Source organism: Acartia tonsa, chromosome 1 (assembly GCF_053477335.1).
Source record: "Acartia tonsa isolate MP-2025a chromosome 1, ASM5347733v1, whole genome shotgun sequence".
NCBI lineage: Eukaryota > Metazoa > Arthropoda > Copepoda > Calanoida > Acartiidae > Acartia > Acartia tonsa.
Genome location: NC_137260.1, coordinates 14,162,696 through 14,185,468, shown reverse-complemented (window position 1 = coordinate 14,185,468; position 22,773 = coordinate 14,162,696). Strand labels below are relative to the sequence as shown.

The window sequence follows — 22,773 nt, the reverse complement described above, 5'->3', positions numbered from 1 at the left end:
CTGACAAAGATAATTGAATATATGATGCTTTTTAGTCAGCGAAATCCTCACAGACAAATTTGCTTTCTATTCATAATTCTGATTGTGTACCAGACAGACATATAAAGTTCATGTAAGATTTTCTGCTAAAATATTTTTTAGTAGAGAAGCTACTCTATAATTTGAAATATCCCTCTGTTTTTTTTTCTAATAACTCGGACCCTAAGGCGGCCTAAGGCCGCTTGGTCACTAGTTTATATAATAGTAGCAGCAGTGCCCCTAAACTTTAATAAATTTCTTACGGTGGATTGAAAAGCAACCCCCACCTATCCTCCCCCTAATTAAATTCAAAGAATATTTGCAAAATTTTAAGCACCTTGACATAAGTAAAACGTTTGACCTTTTTTAATTTTTTTTATTTATTCCAGGAGAAGGTGAGGTGACATTGGACTGTAAAGTATAATACTACCCAAATTGTAAAAGCATGCTATCACTTTCCCTGGCTTAAAACCAGTAGTCTTGTTTGAAGACCATTTTAAAGCATATTGGACCCTTAAACAACGATTATAAAGTTGTTACACTTTCTAAATCTTACCAGCTGTTAAAGCAATTATCATGCATAGTATGAAATCAATAGGACAATCATAACATGCCTAAATCAAAGATAAAGGTTATCTGTTAAAGGCTATACGGAAGAATGATCAGACATTACACTAATTATAGAATAGCTTCGCTTTTGAAAAGTCTGCCATGTTGTTAACTTCCTTACCAACCAGAAGAAAGATAAGGAGGCAGATGATTCTGGTAAAGATACCACAGAGGCTTCAGATGATTCTGGAAAAGATACAACAGAGGAGGAAGGTGTTGGAGAAGAAGTGAGTAGCGAGGAACAAGAGGATCAACAAGGAATATTATACAACAACACAAATTTAAACCTTACAAGGACGGCTAAATTAAAAGAAAAAATATTGTACATTCATGATTCAAAAATCACGAAACCTTTTATGTGCGTTTTTTGTTTTATTAATATTTGTATTTTTGTAGCAAAACTGACTGAACGACGACTGAATTATAAACTGGATATGAGGAATTTAAATCCCTGTAACAAAAAGAAAAAGGCATAGAAAACAATCAAATTATAAACTTATAAGGGTTCTTTTTAAGTATTCAAGGCTAATCTAAATCTTAGTTAACAAATGTAACAGTTTTATGAAATACATTTTAGTTTTGTATAACGTGTATGATATAGAAACGTCGCATACTGAAGAAGTTATTTTCAAGCCAATATTTTCACCCAAGAAAAAGAAGAAAAGGAAAAAGGTTAAAATTTACATAATAACAAGGACAATCTTGTCTATGGGGAGCGCAGTAATAAAAAATAGTCAATTGTATCAGGGATCTAAAGGAATAAGACAATGGCCGACAAATTGATGTTCATCCCCAATGATGATTCACAAAATTACCCCTTCTGTAAATTAAAATTGGTGGTTGAAACGTTCGAACACTTAACTATATGAACCAACCAATCAAACTTCACCAAAGTTAACTTAAGTTTTTAACAAAGTGTATCTACAATATTAATCGATATAAAATTACTTGGATGTTGAACCAGAATTTCATGTACTTCAATAAAGTGAAAATCCCAGCTGGCTAAAATATCAATACTCCCCTTTACCCCTTCCTCTCTCCTCTAAATGGACGAACTGACCAATAAATCAGATTCATATAAGCAAGCTGAATTGACGATAAAATTTCCCCAGTTAATATATTCACATATTCTAAACCCATTACAATAATACATATTTTTAATACGTACGGTTTAAAAGTCAGATTGTCGTTTGCTTCATCGTACGAAAATAAAAGTTATAAAAAATGTGCACTTCTTATAACAGACAAATTTTAATTTATATATCATACTTTATATACGCTCTACTGTAAACTTATATAAAGATCAAAGTCATATATAATTTTTTCAATAATGAAAAAATGGGGTAATATAAAATATTTAAAATAAAACTACGTAATTTTTTACGTAGGTTTGATAACAAGGATATATTCAAATATATTTCATATTTAAACTATGATTGAAAATATTAAATATACCAATCATTTAACTTAAAAACTAAACTTTTTAGTCCGAACCTAACTTTTAAACAAGAAAAGAATTCTCAATTGGCTGTGACTTAATTGACAATAAGGGAATGCCCACCCGTTGTTGGATATGAACTATTGAATTTTTCTCTTCTAGAAAGTTAGAAAGAGGAGCACTCCCCGAAGTCCGCGAGCAATTAGTATTGAAAATATTCGTCAGATTGAAGAAACACTCATAGGGAAATATAGGTGAGTGCAATCAGTATTGTGAGTATTCGTCAGATTGAAGAAACACTCATTGGGAAATATAGGTAAATGTAATCAGAATTGAAAATATTCGTCAGATTGAAGAAACACTCATAGGGAAATATAGGTAAGTATCAAATACAGGGCTCGGCAGTACAATCAGCATTGAGAATAATTATCAGATTGAAGAAACACTATTAGAGAAATAAAGGTAAGTGCAATCAGCATTGAAAATATTCGTCAGATTGAAGAAACACTTATAGGGAAATATAGGTAAGTGCAATCAGCATTCAGAATATTCGTAAGACTGAAGAAACACTCATAGGAAAATACAGGTGAGTGCAATCAGCATTCAGAATATTCGTAAGACTGAAGAAACACTCATAGGAAAATATAGGTGAGTGCAATCAGCATTGAAAATATTCGTCAGATTGAAGAAACACTCATAGGAAAATATAGGTAAGTGCAATCAGCATTGAGAATAATTGTCAGATTGAAAAAACACTAAAAGAGAAATTTAGGTAAGTGTAATCAGTATTGAGAATATTTGTCAGATTGAAGAAACACTAAAAGGGAAATATAGGTAAGTGCAATCAGTATTGTGAATATCCGTCAGACTGAAGAAACACTCATAGGGAAATATAGGTAAGTGCAATCAGTATTGTGAATATCCGTCAGACTGAAGAAACACTTATAGGGAAATATAGGTAAGTGCAATCAGTATTGTGAATATCCGTCAGATTGAAGAAACACTCATAGGGAAATATAGGTAAGTGTAATCAGTATTGTGAATATCCGTCAGATTGAAGAAACACTTATAGGGAAATATAGGTAAGTGCAATCAGTATTGTGAATATTCGTAAGATTAAAGAAACACTATTATGGAAATATAGGTAAATATCAAGTACAGGGCTCGGCAGCCACACAAAAGCCTCAAAGCAAAACAAAAATTCCGAAAAGAAGGTTCGTCTATTTAGGAACACGTTTAGACTAGGGTTGGGCCGGATACTTTTTTGGCCGGATACCGGATACCGTATATCCGGCTGATTTCAAATGCCGGATATCCGGTAACCGGCCGGATATCCGGCCAACGCCGGATATCCGGCAAATATCCGGTTATCCGGCCAAATTACCGGATATCCGGCCGGATAACCGGCCAAATTACCAGATATTAAAGTAGTAAAAAAAAATTTCTTCAAAAATCTTATACAAATTTACATAAAGTTAAACTTATTCAGAAAAAATGTTCTTCTAGCTTCAATAATAAGAAAATTATAGCCATTTAAGATTTTAAAAAGCAGAGATTTTTGGTGTAAAGTATACAAAATTATAGAGCCGGATATCCGGCCGGATAGTTTCAATATCCGGTATCCGGCCGGATATTGAAAATGGCCGGATATCCGGCCGGATATCCGGCCACACCGGATATCCGGCCCAACCCTAGTTTAGACATCCGTCTAAATTCTAATGTTTTGGTATGACGATTTCACTGAGGCTTACATTCGGCCGAGCCCTGATTAAATATAATCATTTTTCCACTATTACAAAGAGTCACGTCCAATTAATTTCCACTGAATACAAACCGGTTTGTAAATCCTCTTAAGGCTTATTTTTCGCTTGTTTAATCCCTCTAAATACTGAAACGTTTGATTTCTCCATTTAGCTTCACCACGGTCCAAGGATTGTTTTAAGCTATATTTCTCTCCCCTTACTAACCCTTCGAAAAAAACAGCCCGTTAAAGATAAAGGTGAAAATAGGAAATTATTCATTGTTTTTTATGTTTTTTTAATAGACTAAAACCAATATTTGCTTCACAAAATACATAATTTTTAAATTTTACTAAAAATGAATTATATCATTAATCATTATATAACAAGGATGACAACATCCACAAAAGCGAAGCACTGAAACGGTAGGACAAACGGACATTAACACTTGTATAGTGTCTGAACTGAATAATCAGAATATAGAAATATAGAAAAGTATAGAAAGAGTCGAATCAAAATTGTAAGTAAATTTGTTGAAAAACTGCTTGATACAGGATAATGTTTTGGACATACTTACATTTTTAGCACTTGATTATAGAGTTGCTTTGCTTATACTATTGTTCTTTGTTGTCCCAGGAATCAATATTCCAAAAATCAGATCAAACGGATAATTAGATCACATAAAAATTTGTTGTTAAAAAAGTAGAAAAATGAACATGTTTAAAATGGACATATGGACATTCTGGTAATGATTATAGAGTTGCTACGCTTTCTAAATCGTACCTAACTACTACAGGAATCATCATGCAAAGTTTGAAATCGATAGGACAATTCTAACATGCCTAAATTAACGAATAAAAGCTATCTATCTCGGACGGACGGACGTACGGACGGACGGACGGACGTACGGACGGACGGACGGACCGACCCTAATTATAGAAAAGCTTCGCTTTTAAAAATCTAAATATGACACATTCAATGATTCATATTCATTTTCAGTAGCGAAGCTACTCTGAAACGTTTTGTCCGTAAGTGCATACGATTAAGGGAATTTAATCTTTTCTTGTAAAAACTTTGCTTTCAAAAAGTCTCAAAGCTATTCAGATCGCCTGTTACTAAACAGTTTATATTTCAAACATTAATGTGAACTTTACCTATTGTGGAAATAGTCTTACTTGATGATTTTTATTTTATTGCGTAAAATTCCTGTGTATTATGCAAAATATATTTACTAAATGATTTTACGTTTCATTTAAAAATAAATATTTATAGTGAATTATCATACAGTTTAAAAAGGGGTGGATTTTTTACCTTTCAAAATAATTTTCAATGGTTCTTTTTTATTTAAGTGTACAACGTACTAACATGCATAAAAAAGTTTGAGACAGAAAAGTGTTCCAGTTAAGCTTCAAAAACGATCAATATCCGCTGGATTAGAACTGGTTTTCAGCCATGCTGAAAAATCATGTGCAGCATCTTGTTACAGCCAATTTTACACAAACATTAAATCAAAATCATAAATTTTATACCAGTTTTGATACCCTGCTAACAAAACTGGTTATAATCTTATGATTTTCATATTTTATTATCAACGGAAGGCTGTCTATAATATGATGCGATAAACAACTTTTCCCAATTTTTAGGTCTAAAAGAAGTGTGACAATATTTGTTCCAACTAAAAGAGGATTTCAAACATTTACCTGCGCAAAAGATCACATTTTTGAGCTAAGGTAAAAATTTAAAACATATTTGTTTTGTCGTTGTGACAAAAGTGTTTATTTTATGCTTATGAATAATACTTTAATAGGCATCCTTTATTTTTGTAATTTTAGAAATCTTCGTTTAGACTTCAGAATTGTTTTGATTTCATGAATATCAAATTCGTTGTTAATTAGTTAATGATTGTTTGTATAAGCTTTTCTTTTATGGAGGTTTTCATCCTTCTTTTTATCTTTATACTAGCGACCACGCGCCTTAAGGTCTCTAGATGCACTTGTGGGAAAATGGGGGAAAAAGGAAATCGGCACTCCATTTTTTATTTTAGTCTTAAAATGAAACCCACAAAAAGTTTTATAAACATACTCTGGACAATGACAATGACAGTGGACATGTAAGAGGGTTTACTGTAAAGGAGAACCATTTCGGTCCAGTGGTAAATGGGAACTAAGCTAGGGATAGACAGTCGAACATCCATTTACTTTTAAATAAGGTTGACATACTAGAAATAGGTATTGTATTATAATGTAATAAGTTAATAAATTGCAATACTTAATGGAAATAATCTTCCTTGTTTTTAAATAATTTTTTTATGACAGGTCAGAGCCTGGATTCGGCAATACTTGGTGGGAGGTTATCACTCAAAATCCTAATTATCTTAACCAACAAATTAAAGGATTTTCTTGTAGGTAATCATTTGTTAATTTATGTAGAGTAGCTTTTACATAACAATGTTATGTGTGTCTGACCGTTCAAACGGATTTTAATAAGACTGAAAACTGAGTTAGCGTCTGTAAATAAGGAATGTTTTCTATTCATTTTGATTAATTTATTCGTTCACAGAACTGTATTACCATTTTATTCCTATTCATTTTTAAAATATGCAAATTTTTCCTAATTTCCTAATCTTGTGCTTCTAACTATAACTATATATAACCTTGTTCATAGGTTTCGTGATTTATTCTTAAAATGTCCAATAAAATGATTTTAATGATTGTTTTAGATACAACTTTTATCCTGTCAATGCAGAGGGGGCCGAAAACAAAGTTAGTTGTTATTTTGGTAAGTTTTATAGAATAAACCATGTTAAAATATATATTTTATATCCTATTTTTAAAAAGAGAGAAATAGTTATTTATCGCATCGTATCATAAAAGCTTTCCAAGAACTCCGGCCCCTGGTTTTAATATAGGTTTTAATTTAGTATTAATGGAAAATTGTCTGTTAATACTGTACAATTCATATTTTTTTATTATGGCTGAGAACCGGTTCTAATCCAGCAGATATTAATCGGTTTTGAAGCCATACTGGAAAAGAATTATTATATATTGTTTTTTTTCAGCTTTAGTATTTTTTATCAAAACTTATTGATCTGCTTATTTTTCTATTTTCTTGGTGAAATTTTACTGTTGACTGAAAAGCTTTTTGTAATTTGTAAGATTTATCTATAAATATTATAACTCAAGTTTGGCCTTTGTAAAATACGTTTAAGGGTGGGTGTAACTTTAAAACTCTACATTTTACCCCCCTCACAACTTAAGAAAAATATATTGGATTACCTCAAACCTTTCAAAACTCTCATATTACTCCCCTCAAAATGAAAAGCTTGGACGTCAATGGCTGTTGTCATATTTACATTATTTAGTTTACTTAAAATTTTAGGTAATTTAAGCCGTGAGGATTGTGAATACATGTTGGATCTTCCATTTAACCCTGCGGGAGCATTTCTTATCAGATACAGCAATAGAAAACAAAAATTCATTCTTTCAGGTTTAAATATTTATCTATCTAAAAATACATAAGATAGGTAAAGATATGTTTGTCTATAGTTTGTCTGTACCGAAGGATCTCGCTCATAGACGTCCAAGGGGGGGGGGGAGTAATGGGGCGATTACCCCCCCCCCCCAAACGAATTTAGGGGTGCCTAAAAAGAAGAATTTTTACACTTTTTCTATTTCATCCAAATACATTTTATCTTTCCATCTGACTTTCTGTCTGCCTACCATCTATCCAGTATCCATCTACGACAATTTGTCTTTCTATATATCAAATTATCTATTATATGTTATGTTTTTTCTTTAATTTATAGTAAAAGTGTATAAAGAGGCCAAAAACAAGTTTAAATACAGCCATTTTGAAATTCACAAACAAAAAGGTAATTTGCTAAATTTATTATTTAATTTGCTCTTATTTGTTGGTATTTTAGTTTTTATATTGTATTTCAGGGATCGAAAGGAATAAGACAATAGCCTATAAATTGATGTACATCCCCAATGATAAAAAATAAAAATACCTCATCTGTAAATTTGAATTAGTGGTTGAAACGTTTGAACACTCAACTTAATGGATCAACCAACTAAAATTTACGAAAGTCCCCAAAGTTGTTAAGCCAACGAATAAGAAAACGTTATTATAACACTGTTGGGACTAGTGTAATAAACAGTCCATTATCCCCTCTCTCTCTCTCTCTCTCTGATTGTATTTAGCATTTCTTCAAAGATTTGAGAGTTTGTATTTCAGATAGAGAAAGATATTATATCACAGCAACATCTGATTTTAGTAGCTTACAGGTAAACATTTTTTGTAGCAAAGCTACTTTACAAATATTTGGAGTTTCTTAGCATAGCCAAAGTTATAGTCTTAATTATTCCTCTATATCTATGTAAGACTAGCCTACAAAATTTGGATATTGTCCCTTTCGTGGCAACGCTCCTTAAGGGGCGATTCTTCAGGGGGTTTTTTACATTAACTTTTCTCCTATTTCTAGCCTCTGTGGGGCCAATAGCCTAACCCTGTGGGGCAATCACCTAACCCAATATAACCTAACCTAACCTTAAATAACCTATCAAAAGCCATTTAAAAAATACGACGAATCGCCCCTTAAGAATTTGGTCAATTATATGTTACAGCCTCACACAAAATGATGTTCTATTCTGATTTAATTTGTTTATGAGAATTTGTATTTTTGAAGTGATTCCATTGTACAAGTTCCTATTATTTTAGTAAATTATTTTATCTGAATAAGCTTTATGAATAACAGTTTTAATGTAGATTAGACTATTATTTTTCATTTTTATCAGGACTTACTAGACCATTACGTAAGTGAGGGAGGAATAACAAATTTGGTCTCCCTAAGTATTCCATGTATTGTACCTTACCCATTCTCTGATGCACAACATTTCAGGTAAAAATATTATAGTTTAAAATTTAATAAATAGTAGAAGAAGAAGATGTGTTCATGTGATATAAAGTGAAAATGATGCTTCCATAAAAATTTCTCCTGTTGAGCACTGTAACCCCCTTCCCCAAATTCATTATCTGCCCCCAAAATAGTATTTTATATTTATTTTGCCTTATTTCTGAGAGCGGTAATTTTAAATTTGTTTTAAATAACATTCAGGTTCGAAACTGGGATAGGGGACCCCAGATATAGGCCCTGGGCCTGCAGAGTTATTGACTCCGACTGGGTCATAGAAAAAACACACACACCTTTTGTTTAATTTTTATAATGAGGGGGGGGGGGAGATGTCAGTGCTCAACAGAAACTTTGTGTAAAAGCAGCTTGAAAATTTTTTAAGTAAAGTGTAACAACAATGATACTATATATACTTCTGATTCTAAATTATTAAAATAACTTGTGTTTCAGTTCTTTGAATTGTGTCAAGCATTATGACCCATGGCAGATTCCGAGGACTGAACTTAAATTAGGTTAGTTTTCGTAATTATACATTAAAAAAATATATAAAGTAGTAAGGTTTTTTTTGTCTTGAAGCTTAAGATCTCAATTACTACTGTACTAGTTGAGTTCTCTTTTTTTGTGAAGCTCCACTGGTTTTAGGCAGTTTTGTTTTTAGATTTTAATCTTGAGATGGGTTTGGAATATTTTTCTACCAATTATATACTACTTTCAATATGGAACTTTTAGAACTAGGGGCGCAGACTCTAGTACATTAACAAATGCTAAAAATATTTTAGGTAATGAACTTGGACATGGGTATTTTGGTACTGTTTTTAAAGCTTCCTGGAACAATCAGGTAGTTCAATTTTAGGTGTTAGTGACTTTTTAAAGCGGAGTTTTTCTATAATTAAGGACGGTATGTTGGTCTGTCCGTTAGAACTTTTCGTTAATTCAAACAGGCTTGAATTGTCCTATCGATTACAAACTTTGATTCCTATAAAAATTAGTCACGATTTAGGAAGTGAAGCAACTCTATAATGGTTACAAGAAAGTCTGTAAGTCCAATTAAAAACCTGCTGTTTTTTTTACTTTTTGACAACAAGTTTTGGGAATAGTCCCTTTCGTGGCAAAGCCCCTTCAGGGGCGATTCGTCGTATTTTGAAAATGGTTGCGCAGGGTTAGGCAATTGGTCCAGCAGTGTTAGAGCCCCTCGCAGGGTATAGAAATAGGAGAAAAGCTACCGTGAAAATACGATGAACCTTAAGGGGCTTTGTCACGAAAGGAACTATACCCCATTTTTTTTGTATGTTTCAATTATTCCATTCATCTGATTTTTAAAATTCTGATTCTCTGGAATTCGCTTTTATGGATGCTGTCATCCTTGTTTTTTTTATTTCAGTTGGATGTAGCTGTGAAAACATTTCGGGAGTACAGGAAAATTTACTTTTTAGCTTACAAAACTATTCTGTAAAACCTCAAAATCTTGATTCTTTTTTTACAATATTTTTGGATAAACTTTATCAAACGTGTAACGGAGAAATAAAATATTTATTTGACGAATTTTTTTTTGGTACAAAGATCCAAGTAATAATAAATCAATTCTCTTACGCTACATAGTTTGTGATTGCATAAAGTAAATTTATAACTGCAAACAGATTGGCGGATGCAAATTATGATAGAAACAGAGAAATATTTATCAGAGAAATTGACATCATGAAAAAGGAACATTTCATTATAAACATAAAAAAGTATCAATTTACATTTTTAGCTTTTTTATCCGAATAACCTAGGAAACATATAGAGGACCACTGCATCTTTTTCTTGGAATATATAATTCAAATATTGCTCAACAGTTTTTCTAACAATTAAACTTTTGAATGCACGATTGGAATTTTATCTAGATGTTCATATAATAAACTTACAACAGAATTGCGTTTCACCTCATCACTACTTCTTGGGTGCGCTTATAACTTAGTAGCGGTTTTGGGCGCAGTTACTAAACAGCCCTATTTGCGGCTATGAGTATATGTGCTACATTTTATGCAGTTCTATGTACTTTATATATTAGAATCGAAAAATGTGAAAGATTACTAAAAATTATATTGAATGGCACGAAGTTAAAACTTTTAAATTGAAAATGGGATTAAAAAGAATAAAATATAATTGTAAGAAGTTATATTTTTTGATCTTCAATAATGAAAAATATTATACTAGTTAAACCATCCATATGTGATCAAGCTTCTTGGTGTGTGCACAGAAACATTCCCTTACTACTTAGTTCAGGATTGTACATGATACATTTCAAATAAAAACAAAAAGACAAGTCTCCATGAGTTAAATGTTTTCTGTCTTATGATTGCAATTTTTTTTAGTAGCGAAGCTACTCTATAATTTGAAATGTCTTAGTCTTAGTCTTAGTCTGTCTTAGTTTGGGGGAAACGTAATTTTCTCGGCTCCTATAAAAGATAATAGGCTGAAATTTTTTGACAACATTCCCATTATTAAGGAGTCCAAATAACTATAAAACAATAATGACGGTTGGACCGCTTTTTAGCAGGTTTTAGGTTTTTTTGTATTTTTCACATTTTTCTCCATATCTTTGGTGTTTATGGTCCAATTTCCAAATTTTTTTCAGGTTTAGATATCAAAATAAAATTTCCTGTCATTTCAAGAAAAAACTATGACGGTCAGACTGCCTTTAAGCAGGTTTTAGGCTATTTTTGTAATTTTCACATTTTTATCCATACTTTTATGGTTTATGGTCCGATTTCCAAAAATTTTTCAGTTATAGATATCAAAATTAAATTTCCTGTCTTTTCAAGAAACCATCAATGGCGGTCAGACTGCATTTTTGCAGGTTTTTGGCTATTTTTATATTTTTCCCATTTTTCCTCATATGTTTGGTGTTTATAGTCCGATTTCAAAATTGTTTTAGTTAAAAATATCAAAATCAAGTTTCCCGTTTGAGCATCCAATATGTAATTTACTTTGTCCGTCCGTCTGTTAGTCATAGTACTGATATATAAGTATTAAAAAATTAAAAACAAATGTTGAAAAGGTTTCGTGATTTTTCCCCAATATACATGTTTTTGACAACTAATCTTTGAATTCTTGTGCATAATTTTTGTGCTTCGCTACTTATGGATGTTGTCATCCTTGTTTTTAGTATAGCTTCGAAACCGATTAATATCCGCTGGATTAAAACCAGATCTTCTTTCAGTAGATAAATTGATGTACATTCCAAATGCACAAAATAACCCCTTCTGTAGAAAACAATTTGTGGTTTAAACGTTTGGACACTCAACTTAATAAACCAATCAAAATTCAATAAGAGTTCCCAAAGTTGTTGAGCCAACGAATAAGAAAACATTAGGATCATGGAAAGAAAACAGTAGCTTTTGATAGGTTATTTTAAGCTAGGTTGGTTATATGTAAATGATTGCCCGCCGGGTAAGAGCCTCCCGCATGGGCTAAATAGGAGAAAAGCTACTGTAAAAATTCGACGAAACCTGCTAATTCGTTTTCTTTCCATGATCCAAACATTATTATAAAACTTTGAGGACAAGTGTAATAAACAGCCCAATGTCCCCTCCCTCCCTGTTTGACATGAGTATTTACATGTACATGGAATGTGCAGGAACTATGTTTTAATGGAGATATGATGCATTACCTCAGGTATTAACTACATTTTCAGTATGGCTTCGAAACCAAACAATTTCCGCAGGATTAGAACCGGTTCTCACCCATAACATCGTATTATAGAAAATTTACCACGAATTTTAAGTTAAAAATCATAAAATTTATGCCAGTTTTATTAACCAGGGCCTTCGGCTCCTCGGTGCAAACAAAAACTGGTTTTAATCTCTTTTTTTTTTGATAACCGCGGAAAGCTGTCTATTAATAACTTATATTTTATGGAATAGCTTAACTCCTTAAAAAAGACATTAAATTTTCTGAAGCCATAACAGTTTATTTTTGTTCTTAATCTGTTTTAAACTAAAAATAGTCTATTCGTTAATTAACAATAATTTTGTAAAATTTGTTTTTTACTTTCAGGTGGTTTTATGGTTTTAATCATTTGTTTTCAGTAAAGAATTAACTTTAGTCAAATAGTTTTGCTATGACTAAGAATATTTAAATGTTATAAAAAGAGACATCAAACGATTTAATACAACATTTTTGGTTTGTGCTAACTAATTTTGGGATTTTGTAGACCAAATAATTAGTTTAAACACTTTATAAACTGTTGCTTTTATTTGAAAAAAAACACTGCAATATGTCATAAATTGTGAATAAGAAATTAAAAGCCTGTAAGAGATACTTGAATAATACCTGGGGATAGAGTTAGGAGTAGCTTACAATAAGACTTTATTATTTACCGCAATTCCTAGACTATTATAGGTAACCAGTCTTTTGTCTGTGAGTTCAAACTTTGCATAGTAATGAAGTCATTACTCTTATCCAATATCATAAAGCAGTAAGGTTTTTCTTGTTTGAAGATATTAATGACTACTGAACTGATCAAGTTCTACATTTAAGGGAAGCTGTACAAAGGGAAGTCCAAGAATGGTTTTAGGTTATTTCTTTGTAAGATTGAAGTCTTGGGATGGTTTTAGGCTATTTTTTTAAATATTAATACTGAATTCTGAGCCCCTTAATGCTAGTATTGTCAACAGATACTAAAATTGGACTATTTTTCAAATTATTCACAATTTTTTTTTCTGTTCAGAAAATTCAGTTACCTGAAATTTTCTCCAGATCCTGCCAGGTCTAAGAAGGATGGAACTCCTAGTTTCAATGACTTGGTTATCTGGGTTGCTCAAGTTCTTCAGGTATTTATACTGATACCCAATCTGTAGGGGAGAAAGTAGTTCCCAAAAAGACAAAATTCTTAGCTAACTACACACTTAGACAAAAAGACAGCCATCCTACCATATAAGGAAGCATGGTTGTTCTTGTCTATAGATTAAGATTTCAATAAATACACCAATGATTGAATTATCTTTTTTTAGGAAAGATTAACTTAGGTGCCTGGATGGTTTTATGCTATTCCATAAGCCTTAAAATTAAGCCTTGGTTTTAGACTATTTTTCTACCCAATTCTTCTTCCTTTGAGTGCAGAGCCCCTAGATGCTAAGGGCGAAGCCGCTAGTACTTTAATATATCAATTGACATAACTTCGTTTCAGAGCAGTTAGAGTACTAAGTATTATATTTAGGGAATGGTTTATTTTGAGAAGCTTGGTTTAATACACAGAGATCTTGCAGCCAGGTAAAAATTGACACAAGAATAACACCATACTTAATGCTAGAAGTCAGCTTGCACAGATATTGGTCTAAATATATTTAATTGGCAATTTTATTTTAACAGTACCATTGATTTGATAAAGAGCCTAAACAACATTTTACCTTTTGTAAAATTGCGTAAACTGAAAGAAGCTTGATATAATAAAAAATATATATAATCGACATAATTGACATGCATTTTTCACATTAGTTTTTTAAATTTTGATGTCCAATATGATTGTACATAAAAGTGATCAAATATTCTGATGACATTACAACAACTAACTTATTTTGACATATATACTACAACAATTTCTGAATTTAAGATAGTTTTTTTAAAAGATAATATCTTTATAATATTTAGAAACATCTTGTTAAACCAGCATTTTGAAGCAAAGATAGCAGATTTTGGACTTACTCTAATTGCGGATAGACTTGATGACAGGAATGTTTGTACAAAATCTTCAGGATTTCTGTTAAAAATGTCTAAATAATGTAATAGCAATCTTTAGTATCACAGCCTATCTACAATGTGAAAAATGATATATCCTCAGGGCTTTGTCCTTCTGATCATACGTCAGATAAACAAAAGTAAATTAGGAAAAATCAATTTTAATTACATATACTAAATTTCAAACATTGAATTTTTTCTATTGTAGTAATAATTAACCAACATCTGTTATGTACATCAATTTATCATCAACTAACAAATAGTCCCTTTTGTAGTTGATTTCAACCACCCCATTCCTTTTAGGTGAAAAAGTATAAAAAAAACTTAATTTTTAATTTATTAGAAAAATTAACAGAATTTTTTTTGAGGGGAGATAGTTTTTTTCCTAAGGACAGTTTCTCTTGGGGGGATGGGGGTATACATTCTAAAGCTAGTGTTAAACCTCTCCAGGCCTTATGAGAAGCTATACTGTAAATAGAACCATAATGGTTAGTGAGATCCTTTGGTAGACACACAGACACAAATCCTGTTACTTTTATTATAAGGATTGGAAACTGGTGTTAACTAATATAATTGAAAGCTTTGTATAAACATGAAATAATCAGTGGTTATGATGATTATGAAGAAGATACTGCGGAAGATAACTCAGGTATAGTTGTATAGTGGGTATGATGATTATGAAGAGGATACTACAGAAGATAACTCAGGTATAGTTGTATAGTGGGTATGATGATTATGAAGAGGATACTACAGAAGATAACTCAGGTATAGTTGTATAGTGGGTATGATAATTATGAAGAGGATACTACAGAAGATAACTCAGGTATAGTTGTATAGTGGGTATGATGATTATGAAGAGGATACTACAGAAGATAACTCAGGTATAGTTGTATAGTGGGTATGATGATTATGAAGAAGATACTGCAGAAGATAACTCAGGTATAGTTGTATAGTGGGTATGATGATTATGAATACTATACTACAGAAGATACACATGAATATAAACACTAGAGATCTTCAAATTCTTTCAAATTAATTGATTTTTCTCACAAACTTTCTGATTTTGATAATTTTTATCAATTAGTGTTTTCTAGATGATAAAAAGCAGTTAGCAGGAGAAGGAGACAAACCAATCATAGCTGTTTATTGGAGTGCTCCTGAAGTTCTAGGTAACTCTATTTATTACTAGTGATTCTATTTTTTTCTGTCTTTATGTCTTGCATACATGGACATAAATAGAGGGTTAAAGTTAGTAGTTATAGCTAGTTTTTCTCAACAATAAACTATTGTTTAATGTCAGAGGTTTGTTTTTATAGTTATAATATACAACTAGCACTTTCAAAAATCTTTTAACTTTCAGAGCAGCGAGAATTTAGTCACAAGTCTGATGTTTGGGCATTTGGAATTACAATGTGGGAAATTCTTTCTCTAGCTGATAGACCTTACAATGGCATGCATAAGGTATAATTATTATTTGGAATTACAATGTGGGAGATTCTATCCAGGGAGTAAGGGAGGGGACAATGGGCAATTAATTCAATATAAGAGTTATCAAAGAAAGGGCATGAAATCCAGTTTAATCCAATAAATTTGTAGGAAATTATAAAGGGATTGTTAATTGAATAATAGATTTCCATAGCATCATGTAAAGTGAAATCACAACTTGTTTTTGATGAAATATATTGAGGTTTTTTGGTGTGATTTTTATATTAAAAGATTATTGGACCCGGCCAGCTGCTAGCAAGAATATGACTGCCCCTTTTTATTCTGTTTATTTCCCTTGCCCCTTGCCCCCACCTCCCTTCTCCTTTCTCCCCGTCTGCTACATTCCAAACTAACACAACGAGTGTTTATTTCCCTTCCCCCCACTTCCCTTATCCCTTCTCCCCGTCTGCAATATTCAAAACATACATAATGAGTAGCGGCATTCTATGCGCAAGTCCCCAAACTCAGTCAGAAACTGCTAAATTCTTGCACATTTCCTTTAAGCCAGTCCCCAAAGTCTGAGACTCCTAAAAATTGAATATTCGATCCATTGTCCCCTCCCTTACTCCCTGGATTCTATCTCTAGCTGATAGACCATACAATGGCATGCATGAGGTATAATTATTATTTGGAATGACAATGTGGGAGATCTTCTCTCTGGCTGATAAAACTTACAATGGCATGCATAAGGTATGATCATTATTTGGAATTACAATGTGGAAGATCCTCTCTCTGGCTAATAGACCATAAAATGGCATGCATAAGGTATATTTATTTTATGAAATTACAATGTGGGAGATTATATCTCTAGCTGATAGACCTTACAATGGCATGCATAAGGTATAATTATTATTTGGAATGACAATGTGGGAGATTCTCTTGCTGGCTGATTGACCATGCAATGACATGCATAAGGTATAATTATTATTTGGAATTACAATGTGGGAGATTATATCTCTAGCTGATAGACCTTACAATGGCATGCATAAGGTATTATTGTCATTTGGAATTATAATGTGTGAGATTCTCTTGCTGGCTGATTGACCATGCAATGACATGCATAAGGTATAATTATTATTTTGAATTGCAATGTGGGAGATTTTCTCTCTGACTGATAGACCTTACAAAGGCATGCCTAAGGTATAATTATTATTTGGAATTACAATGTCCCATTTGGAGAAAAGTTTATGAGAAGAGGGTCCCAAGCATCTGTAAAAAGCTTTTAACCGTCATACGATCTATGAGATTAAAAGTAACAATTCAAAAATACCTAATTGAAATAATGATTTTTACTTGAAGGCCGAATTGAAGAAGAAGATAAGAGAAGAAATCTATCATATGGATCCACCTAAAAACTATCTGCATGCACCAAAAGCTGTATTTGACCCGTTGTATCAAGTTATAAAGGTAGCTTTACTTATAAGGGTAATTTGACTTTAACAAAGCATTTGATAAATATAAGAGAAGATCCTCCAGCTGTTGTTTTCCTAATTCATTACAAAGTTACCAAGAGATAGTTTTACTGCATTTATTTATAATTATTTAATGATGTCTCTCGTGTTTTTCCTAGTAGCAAAACTTATAAATAATCAAAATATCACATGTTTGTCCTTTGTCTGAGGGAAACATAAGCAAAAATGAAGGGGGTTGTTAACATATCAACTTTGAAATATAAAGCAGTAAAGCCTGTTGTTTTCCCCATTTTTCAAAGGCTTCACACACCACTGGAAAAAACCCTGTTCATGCCGCTGGAGAGAAGTGGAAATTCTACATTTCTATTAAAGATAGATTTCTGAATTCCTTTCTCAAGATTAACATGACTAATAAACAACTGTGACCGATTTGGAAAGTCTCCTTTTTTAATGTTATGGTGGAAATTTGATTTGTACCAGCTTTATATCAATTTAAGTTTTGGTTTCTGAAAATTTAAGTGAAAATACACAATAAACAACAATAGAAATGCAACAATGCAAAAACAACAATGCAGTTTACACGTGTGGTTTCCTAATTATAATAATTTGTTATATTTACGTACACTTCGCTTTATTTTGATGATGTCATCCTTGTTTGCTCCGGCCCATCTGATTAAATAATTATCCTGTATAAAAAGCATTGTTAATTATTAACTTTGGTAAGAAAGAAAAACGGTTTTATAACCTTCATTTTGTAGTTAATTTTTTAGATAAACGTGCAGACGGCATTTTTTTTAATAGAGACAGATTTCTTATCAATCAGCGGATTGATTGTCATTTAATAGTCGAAAAATGAGTTTCAAAATTACCTTAACAACGTTTCTATTCTTCTTTAAAATAATAATCGAAACACTTAGTCAGTGTATTAGATGTACAATTCCCAATAATGATAAACAAAATTACCCCTTTTGTAGATTATATTATTAGTGGAAAAGTTTATACACTGCTAGATTGTACAACTAAATCAAGTATTGATAAAAGTCTTCAAAGTTTTCAAACCAACGAATGAGAATTAACGTGGTAACAAAACTTTGGGGACCATTATAATTAACATACTATGTCATTATTGCTAATTATTTAGAAATGTTGGGAGAGGCATCCATCAGACCGACCTAACTTTGTCAAATTGTATGAAATGGTCACAAACATACTAAAGACAATGAGATCAAGAAGGGAAAACACTCTTTCTCAGGTAATTGATTGGGCGTCCATTTGCTTAGACAACAGATAAACCAACCAATAAAGGTTAAAAGTCAAAAATAAAATTTTCTAAGTAAAACATAAAACTTTTTAAAAAATGAAAAGTTTTTAGAGTCCTTATATTAAAGTAACAAGATGTGTGTGTGTCTGTACCAAAGAATCTTGCTAACCGCTGAACCTATATTGTTCTAATATAAGTCCTCTGAAGAAATCGCCCTAGAAAAAAGCAGGGATAAGGGATGGGAAACCTGACCGAAAATTAGGTCTCAGCCTCCTTTTAAAAGTGATGGGGCAACTTTTCTTTTTTGCCTATAAAATCAACTCATTTCCCCCAGTTCCTCATTGGCTGTAGGCCAATATCCAATAGCCTGAAACTTGCTTTTAGCATTAACCAATAAATTAATAACAAACGCGTCCCCCAGTTCATTATTGGCTAAATTAATTCAAGCAAACATAAATTTCTGCTATTAGAAAGACAACAATGGAAACTTTCTGCTATTAGAATGACAACAATATATATGACGTTCAATCACATCAACTTATTATTAAATTTACACATTAATAAATGTCCATATAACAAAACATAAATTGAGAGATCGTTTTTTGAAGACTGAGTAGGATTCAACATTTTATACTTTAGAACAATGTGAAAAACTCATGTCTTTAGACAATTTAAAAGTTACATTTCATGTGGAATTGATAACCCATCTAAATGATCACAAATACAAAACTAGTTCAATATGTAAATAAAAGTGTACTGTGTTTTGTTAAAAAAAAAATTTCATTAATTTTGGTAAAAATTATTGCACACTTAATTGAACTTTTCTGTTAATATTTAACGTAAAATAATTTTTTTTTTAAATTCTTAATTTATATGTTTGCTATGGAACAATTAGTTGATAGAATGTTACCCATGTACTTATTCAATTCTACTTAATTTATTTATTAAAGCTGGGGAGCTAAAGCGGTGTTTATTTCTATATACAAATTTTGGGGTGAAGTAGATCCCCCCTTAAAATGTTTGAAAATAAATCAGATTTAACCATCTCAAAAAAAACTTTTTTTTTAAATGGGGGGGGGGGGGGGGGTTGACGAAGTAATAACGGGATTCTACTTAAAGCCACTAACATATTGGTTCTTTGAAAAGTTTTTATTATATTTCATGATAGGTGAAATCAACTACCGGAATTCTATTCTATACTTTTTTTCTTTGCATTCATATAATAGCTATTTCATCATTATTCATAGTTTTCAAATCGAACTACTGCGTCATCCCGAAACTAGTTTTTTAGGCCTAGTTGGAATATAGGCCTGGAATAATATTTTCTTACGTTTCCCATCCCTTATCCCTGGAAAAAAGCATGATACCCACCATACAATTATAATTTTCATTTTAGTTTTAAAAAGAAAAACTAAAAGGCCTCTTGGGGCACAACTCTAGTAGTAATGCATACATAGTAAAATAAAAGCAAAACAGTTTTTTTTATTGAAACGATTTTAACATAATGTCACTTTAGAATTTTAATTATATAAATTAAATAAGAAATACAACCAACCTGACATTTCTCACATTACCTTGAGATTAATGTGCTCTTTACCACTAACATTAATTTAATTAAAATGAGAAGCATGTTGATTATTTCATTTTACTTAAAATTGTTGTAATTTGAAATACCTGATACAATGTTAAAAACACGCAAATTTGTGCATTATTGATTTAAGAAGAAGCAAAATATTGTATGGAATAATGTGGTTTTGTAATAAAGTACAGAGCAATACGTTTTAAACTTGATTTATGTTTTTATCTTTAATACAAAGTAGAACGATGTCTGTCTGTCCGTCCCTTAAGATCTTGGTAACCACTGAACCGATCAGATTCTACTCTTCAGGGTATATACCTATTGGTCCTGTGGTGGTTTTAAGCTATTTTCTTGGGTGGTGGGACACCCCAACCCCCCCAAAAACAAACCCCCCTCCCATTTTTTTTTTTTTTTTTTTTTTTTTTTTTGCTGAAGATTTCCTTGGTCCTTTATGTTTTGTAGAAGATTTCCTTGGTCCTTTAACGAATTTCGCCTTAATTTTTTTTATCACCTCTTGGGGCAAAGCCCCTAGAGACTAGGGGCGAAGCCGCTAGTCTTTAAAAATTCATCAATTCTAATGACAGCACGACGTTTGACAGAAAAACCATAAGTAAGAAGTAGTATTTTTTCTATTTAAAAAAAATCTTTTGCTTTATAAATAAAATTTGGTAACAAGAATGATAATTTAGAAGCGGAACGCGTGGGAGAATACTTTTGGTGAAAACAGTCCTGAAGCCACAGCCATGAACTGGCTTAAACCAGGAAAATATCCTTAAATATTTTTGTGGCAAAACTATAAGAAAGTCTTAAATGTTATCCAAATGCGCTATGACTAAAAAATGTGGTCACTGCTTGTCCAAACCAAGATAATATCATGGAAAATTGGCTGTACCTTAAATCTTATTTTTAACAATGTTGATTTTCCGTCAATGTTCGTGTAATTAAATGATTTTTATAGTACACTGAGTCAGAAAACAGTGCTTCCCGTAGATAATCTAAGCTACTGACATTTCAGTTTATTGATATGAACAGTTTACTATAATAGATGATTGTAGAATATATGATGATATTTTGACAGGGGAAAAAGTGTCGTCAATTTAGCTTGCTAACGTGGAATTTGTTGATTTGTCAGTCCGTTCATCCAGTAGGAGGGAACGGATGGGTTTAATGGGTGGAAGGCGTTATTTTAGCCCGCTGCAAGTTTAACTTTATTAGAGAACATGCAAATTTGGTGTAACATCTAATTCATAATGTATCCATTTCTACTATTAATTGCATTGTGTATAGTTACACACCTCTTAATTTATCTATCTAAGAGGTTGATAATTTTCGATGTGCTTCGAGCACAAATCTAGCGATGGATAGAATATATTATTTCTTGGATCTTACACAAGATTTTCATGTTCTCTTATAAAGTAAAACTCGGACGAGCTAAGATACCGATTTCCCCTTCCCCCCCCCCCCTGCTGGACCAATAAACGAGTTTCATGTTAGCAACTTAAATTGACAACAATTTTTCCCTTGTTATTATAACCTCGACAGCCATAGGCATCAAGTGTTTTACATGGATATCTTTATAATTAGTTGTGAACGGTGCCAAACGTAGAAGTTCTGTTTCCTCCTCCTCTCGAAGTTCACCTTCCCGACGAAGAAGACTGTCTGATATTATACCTGGCGGAGCACATCATACAGACTCCAAAACTTTAATTGAATCTTTAGGCGCTTTTAGGCTTTTGCCAAGCGATTCGAAATTATAATTTTATAAAATGTTTTTTAATTGATTAAATCTTTTTTGGATTAGGTTGGTAAGACAAAGGAATGGAGGATGGAGGGATGAGACAATGGCCGATAAATTGATGTACATCCTCTATAAAGATACACAAAATTACCCCTTCTGTAGATTGTAATTAGTGGTTGAAACGTTTGAATACTCAACCTAATTTAATATTTAATATATAGAAATGTCCCGAAAGTTGTTTATGCAACGAATAACAAAATGTTAGTAAAAACTTTAGGGACCAGTGTAATAAACAGCCTAATGTCTCCTCACTACTTACGAAGGAATGCATTCAGCGGATACTTTCTGTTCTTCTACCGGACATTCCATCCCTAGAAATAATTTGCCGAAAGGCTTTGTGGTCATTCAGCCGTTTGGTCGTAAGTAGACTTTAAAGCAGTGTTGCGGAGCCGGGAGCCGTGAAGCCGCTATATTTTGCTGGAGCCGTAATTTTCGTTAAAAAACGGCTCCGGCTCCGGACTAGATAAATAAAGAGATTTTTTTAAAATTATAATTTGGTAACCCTGTCATGTGCAAATGCCCCTATTGAGTTTTTCAAGTCCATTTTTATCAAAAATTGAACTTTTAAAACCTTCAAAAGTCAAAAATAGACGTGGGAAAAAACGCAACGCTGCTTTAAAGACTCAGAAAAAAAATGTCCTTTATAAAACTTGATCCATTTTTCACCTCTATAGCACGTCTATCAAATTCCAAAAAAAAACATAACTAGTTTATATGAATAACTATTTATTTTTTACTCTAAACATTCAAATAAAGTAAACTAGGTTTTAAAATATGTCAAAGAAAACATGAGATTTGTTGTAC

At 32.0% G+C, this 22,773-nt stretch overlaps 2 protein-coding genes across 2 annotated transcripts; both read left to right on the top strand.

The window, feature by feature from the left end:
• The first annotated feature begins 628 nt into the window (after positions 1 to 628).
• Positions 629 to 10,483, top strand: LOC145326454 (tyrosine-protein kinase Fgr-like). Its single transcript, XM_080169811.1, has 15 exons — positions 629 to 649; positions 756 to 840; positions 1,205 to 1,299; positions 2,228 to 2,319; positions 5,448 to 5,534; positions 6,120 to 6,209; positions 6,524 to 6,582; positions 7,183 to 7,290; positions 7,610 to 7,675; positions 8,041 to 8,090; positions 8,601 to 8,704; positions 9,167 to 9,228; positions 9,496 to 9,554; positions 10,098 to 10,132; positions 10,354 to 10,483. Exons 1-15 carry the CDS (start codon positions 629 to 631, stop codon positions 10,481 to 10,483), a joined length of 1,143 nt encoding a protein of 380 aa, XP_080025937.1.
• A 1,852-nt stretch (positions 10,484 to 12,335) lies between these two features.
• On the top strand, positions 12,336 to 22,356 carry LOC145332318 (ephrin type-A receptor 4a-like). Its single transcript, XM_080177303.1, has 11 exons — positions 12,336 to 12,373; positions 13,428 to 13,530; positions 13,917 to 13,969; positions 14,348 to 14,428; positions 15,040 to 15,083; positions 15,529 to 15,603; positions 15,795 to 15,895; positions 17,219 to 17,326; positions 18,473 to 18,583; positions 20,861 to 20,933; positions 21,756 to 22,356. The coding sequence occupies exons 1-11, from the start codon at positions 12,357 to 12,359 to the stop codon at positions 21,926 to 21,928; spliced, it is 939 nt and encodes a 312-aa protein (XP_080033429.1). The 5' UTR covers positions 12,336 to 12,356; the 3' UTR covers positions 21,929 to 22,356.
• The last annotated feature ends 417 nt before the right edge of the window (positions 22,357 to 22,773 follow it).